General features: G+C 36.4%; 1 protein-coding gene across 1 annotated transcript; it reads left to right on the plus strand.

Moving 5' to 3' along the window:
- The first annotated feature begins 611 nt into the window (after window positions 1–611).
- On the plus strand, window positions 612–5,008 carry shv (DnaJ homolog shv). The gene is made up of 5 exons (XM_034970089.2): window positions 612–1,198; window positions 2,010–2,186; window positions 3,069–3,236; window positions 3,755–3,965; window positions 4,816–5,008. Exons 1-5 carry the CDS (start codon window positions 749–751, stop codon window positions 4,869–4,871), a joined length of 1,062 nt encoding a protein of 353 aa, XP_034825980.1. The 5' UTR covers window positions 612–748; the 3' UTR covers window positions 4,872–5,008.
- Window positions 5,009–5,161: the final 153 nt, after the last annotated feature.

Below are 5,161 nucleotides of genomic sequence, written 5' to 3' on the forward strand. Positions count from 1 at the left end.
ACATAAAAAACGTTTAATACAAATAGGTATTGTTGATCGGTTAATACAAATATTGACTACTAAACAATGGTAATCATTGTCGTGTTATTCATCGTTACGTCGTGCTATCGCTATCTCTTCCGCGGTTACACAGTACTTCAATCTACCTTTATTACTCTATCTATACGATGAAAAGTTATAGTAGGTTTTTCTTTTAATATTAATTTCTTTTAATAAAGTTTATTACTCTGTCTACGGGTGGTCTACGGTCTGACTGCTCGTGGACTGCTCTGGCCTGTGGCTCTGGCACCATAATGCCAATTACAAATCTTACGACAGATCTGTGAATCTTAAGGTGAATCTTATCAATGTTCTGAGTACTCTGTGCTGGCACCTGGCAATCAAGTGGCAATCTTGCCTGTTGAAATGACGTGTGACAACATTGATTATATACGAGCACGAGGCTACATTTGATTGGTCGTTTTATACCAAAATATTGATAGAATAAAATATGTCTTATAGTATTAACTTTAAAGTCTTGAATATTAAAAATTGTAATCAGAAATGTAACCTTATGTAACGCATGAAAACTGCAACCAATGAAAGCTGGACGAATTGTCTTTTTAGAATTGTCAAAACACGTAATGTCAAAAGAGAAAAACTCGAATGGGAATCATGTAAATGTATCGCGGATTTTTGATACTCAAAGCGTGAATTTAATAATTCATAGATAAATAGTTCCTATGGTTCCTAGGAAAAGTAATTCAAAATGTTAATCGATTCGGCGTATGTGTGTTTAGCGTTCTTTTGCTCTTCAGTACTATTAGTTCTCGCTGGTCGGGATTATTATCAAATTCTTGGTGTGTCACGTTCAGCTAGCACGAATGAAATCAAGAAAGCTTACAGAAAGTTAGCAAAGGAATTGCATCCGGACAAGAATCAAGATGATCCAGATGCATCTCAAAAGTTCCAAGACCTCGGCGCGGCGTACGAAGCTCTGGCGGACTCCGAGAAGAGAGAACTCTACGACAGGTGCGGCGAAGAATGTCTTAAGAAAGATGGCATGATGAACAATAATGATCCTTTCGCGAGTTTCTTCGGTGACTTTGGCTTCCAGTTTGGTGGCGAGCCGCAACATCACGAGACCCCACGAGGGGCGGATATCGTTATGGAAATCACTGTCTCTTTAGAAGAACTGTATAATGGAAACTTTATTGAAGTGAGTTCAATTGATAAAATTAGTTCCTTCTATTTTCAAGTTTTTCATAAATAGGCCCCGTTATCATATAAAAGACAAGATGACAGTGATAACTGATGACACACATAAACTTAAGGAAAATTATGACAAGCTTTAAAAATATGGAAATCAACAAAAAAATATTATAGCAAAACCACAAGTGCCACCGACAGGCATTATACCAACATTGCTAAAATATTTTTATACAAAATAACATTGGATTCCAAGGAATACCATCTTGACTTTTTCAAATTGATTGAACCCAGTACTTAAAGAGCCATAGAGAATAAGAACCACCCACAAACTTTCGGATTGTTGTCCATCTCTTTATACTTTTTGTGATCTTAATAAAATGCACATAATTATGGTGAAAATTTGATTAAAATCTGTAATAGACTGATTTTATACTATGTAGTATGTACTAAGAAAGTGGAGAGAACCTAGTGGTTAAGATGTCAGTCATCTAGTTGGGAGGTCCAGAGTTAAATTCCAGACATGCACCTTTTACTTTTTGGAGCTATGTGCATTTTAAGTAATTAATATTATTTGTTTGCTTTAATGGTGAAAGAAAACATTGTGAGGAAACCTGCACTCCTGAGAGTTCTCCATAATGTTTTCAAAGGTGTGTGATTTCTGCCAATCCCTACTTGGCCAACCCCTTCTTATTCTGAAGAGACCTATGATTATGATAATACTATGTGGTGACTACTAAATACTCTTAAAATATCTTCATATCTATAAAAAACGGAATATAATATGTATGTTTTAATAGATTTAAATATGAATTTACTAGATAACACGCAACAAACCAGTCATCAAACCAGCACCAGGCACTCGCAAATGCAACTGCAGGCAAGAGATGGTGACCAGGAACCTGGGGCCCGGCCGCTTCCAGATGATGCAGCAAACTGTGTGTGACGAGTGCCCTAATGTTAAACTAGTCAATGAAGAAAGGCTGCTTGAGATAGAGGTATGTATTAATGATAAAAAGCTTATTTCATGGTTTAACTACATATTATAATGTAGATAACCCATCCCATCCCTTCCCGTCATACCTGTGACCAATTGGGTCGAAATGTCAACAAATAATATGAGGTACTATATGATGTCCGCAACTTCTTCTGCGAAGATTCAGGTTTTTTAAATTCTTTGGAATCTTTTTTCTGACATAAAAAGTAGCCTATGTCTATCCCTAGGATGTAAGCTACCTCTGTACCAAATTTCATCAAAAGTGGTTGAACGGTTGGGCAGTGAAAAGCTAGCAGACAGACACACTTTTGCATTTATAATATTAGTAAGGAAGTATGGATGTATTACACAGAAATGTAAATACTTAGTTTCATCATCTCGTTGATCTGTCTGTTCTTGTATGTCTCACAGCCATGTATATGTTAATAATCCACTGGACACAAAATTAAATTCCAGTGTTGAAATGTATATACATTCAAAAAGAAATGCAGATATCAAGTAAGTATCATAATTGTTAACAAAAATGGTTATAGTTCATACCAAGACAAGTTTTATCAAAATTGTTTTTAAAATACAGCTTTTGCGACTTGTGATATAATTTTATCTTAATTATTTATGATGGTCATAACTCATAAAATTGTCGTTACTGTACTTTGTTAATGCTGAAATCTTCCTTCATAGATACAGTTATAAAAATTATAAAGAGACAATTTTTTACTTTGTTCTTTTGGAAGTTATCTATTTTAAATTATACTTTTAGGGGCTTGAGATTTTTCAAACATTTTAAATAACGGAGAATTCAAGCTATCCCTATGGGCGTGTCAAATTCTATCAAGCTCAGTTCAGTAATTAAGAGGCAATAAACAGACACAAATTATTCTAGGTTGAAGTTGGTGCTCCAGACAACCATAAGTCTAGATTAAGAGGGGAAGGTGAACCCCATATGGACGGAGACCCGGGCGACTTGGTGTTTGTGTTCAAAACTGAGAGACACCCACAATACACACGACGAGGAGATGATTTATACACAAATGTTACAATTTCATTACAGGTTAGTTCTTATCATATGAAAACTCTAGTCATGATAAAAAAACCGGCCAAGTGCGAGTCAGGCTCGCGCAATGAGGGATCCGTACTACAGTCGTATTTTTTCGACATTTTGCACGATAATCCAAAAACTATGATGCATAAAAATAAATAAAAATCTGTTTTAGAATGTACAAGGGAAGACCTTTCATATGATACCCCACTTGATATAGTCACTCACTTCGAAAGTTGAAAATACTAATTACAATTTTTTTTGTATGATGTAACCACAAATTTACGGTTTTCAGATTTAACGTCTGCTATAAGACCTACCTACCTGCTAAATTTCATGATTCTAGGTCAACATTCTGTGAAAATTTCTAACTAAACTATCTACCTTTATCGCGGTTCACGAGATACTGTATGTTGACAGACAGATAGACAGACGGACGGACGGACAGTGGTGTCTTAGTAAAAGAGTCCCGTCCACGCCCTTCGGGCACGGAACCCTTAAAATTGTCAACATGAAAAAAATGTCCGCAGGATGCATTGGCTGGGTTCACCCTGGAACTGGTTCATTTGGACGGACACAAGGTGTCGGTCTCTCGCGACAAGGTGACGTGGGCGGGCGCGCGCGTGCGCAAGAAGGGCGAGGGCATGCCCAACTTTGAGAACAACAACCTGCACGGAAACCTCTATGTCACTTTTGACATTGAGTTCCCCAAGAAAGACTTCAGCGATGATGAGAAAGAAGGTAAGGAAGGACTATTTTTGAACTACTTTTAAAGGCTCATCTCTATGGCCCTTTAAAATTAAATTAGGGGTGTGTGTTTAATACTGCCATACCCTTCCAGGTTAACCCGCTTCCATCTTAGACTGCATCATCACTTACCACCAGATGAGATTGCAGTCAAGGGCTAACTTGTATCTAAATAAATAACAAATAAAAATCGTCAATAAACATGTGCCACCAACTTATCTGTACAGGTGGGCAAAATTGGAACTAGAGCCGCGTCAGCCTAAAGGCACTTCAAGGCCGTGATAGCGGAATGCAGGTTTAATCCCTGCCGGTTCCGCAATCATACTATACTATGTATTACTATAATAATAAGTGCGAAAGTGTGTGTGAAAATCATTAGTCAAAGTTCCCACGGTACCCACGTTAAAAACCTACAGTATGAGGCAGAAAGTAAAGTGCATGACAATGACATTTCGGCTTTGTAGAGCGTTGTCTCTGTCACTCATACCTTTATGACGTTTTGTCGGTCTCAACGACAGAGACAATGCTCTACAAATCCGCTATCTCCTTCTAAAGGTCGATGTACAGTGCGACAAGGCTCTTTTGGCACTTGAATGACATTGACAGGGGGGCGCTGTTAGAGAATAAAGACAAAAATTCAAACAAGAACAAAGGGGACACTTGATGGCAGCGTTAGTTCCGATTTTCGCCACACGCCAAGATAGCCTTGTCACACTGTATATTATTTTCACCCCTACTGTACTTATTTTTGACTTTTGCATAAATCAACCAATAAATAATTATGAAAGTAGTTTCTACATGAGTATTTATCTATATCTCTAAAAACTGTTTTTTTTTGTTCCAGCATTGAAAAAAATATTACAACAGTCACCAAATAATAAAGTATACAATGGACTATAGTATATAGCGACTGCCAGTTTATTTATTTAAGTAGTGAAATGAGTGTGATTGTGTATAAAATTTATGTTTGGGAATTAATCGAGTTGCTTGTGACATGAATATCATAATATTTGTAATAAAATGCACATACATACATACATAGTGATTTTTTGTAAAATTTATATTGATCATGCGAATAAGCCATAGAATAAAACAAATGTTTTGTTTAATTTGAACATTCATATAATTTGAAGTAATTCTGTGATCTTATAATAAAGGAACAGCCTTTCAATAATTACTAGTAATAAATA

Source organism: Maniola hyperantus, chromosome 1 (assembly GCF_902806685.2).
Source record: "Maniola hyperantus chromosome 1, iAphHyp1.2, whole genome shotgun sequence".
Taxonomy (NCBI): domain Eukaryota; kingdom Metazoa; phylum Arthropoda; class Insecta; order Lepidoptera; family Nymphalidae; genus Maniola; species Maniola hyperantus.

Excerpts from the sequence above, each read along its gene's own strand:
- shv (XM_034970089.2), top strand. The coding sequence starts at position 749 with ATGTTAATCGATTCGGCGTATGTGTGTTTAGCGTTCTTTTGCTCTTCA. Across the intron at positions 1,199-2,009 it reads ATAATGGAAACTTTATTGAA|ATAACACGCAACAAACCAGT; the intron begins GTGAGTTCAATT and ends TGAATTTACTAG. Across the intron at positions 2,187-3,068 it reads AAAGGCTGCTTGAGATAGAG|GTTGAAGTTGGTGCTCCAGA; the intron begins GTATGTATTAAT and ends AAATTATTCTAG.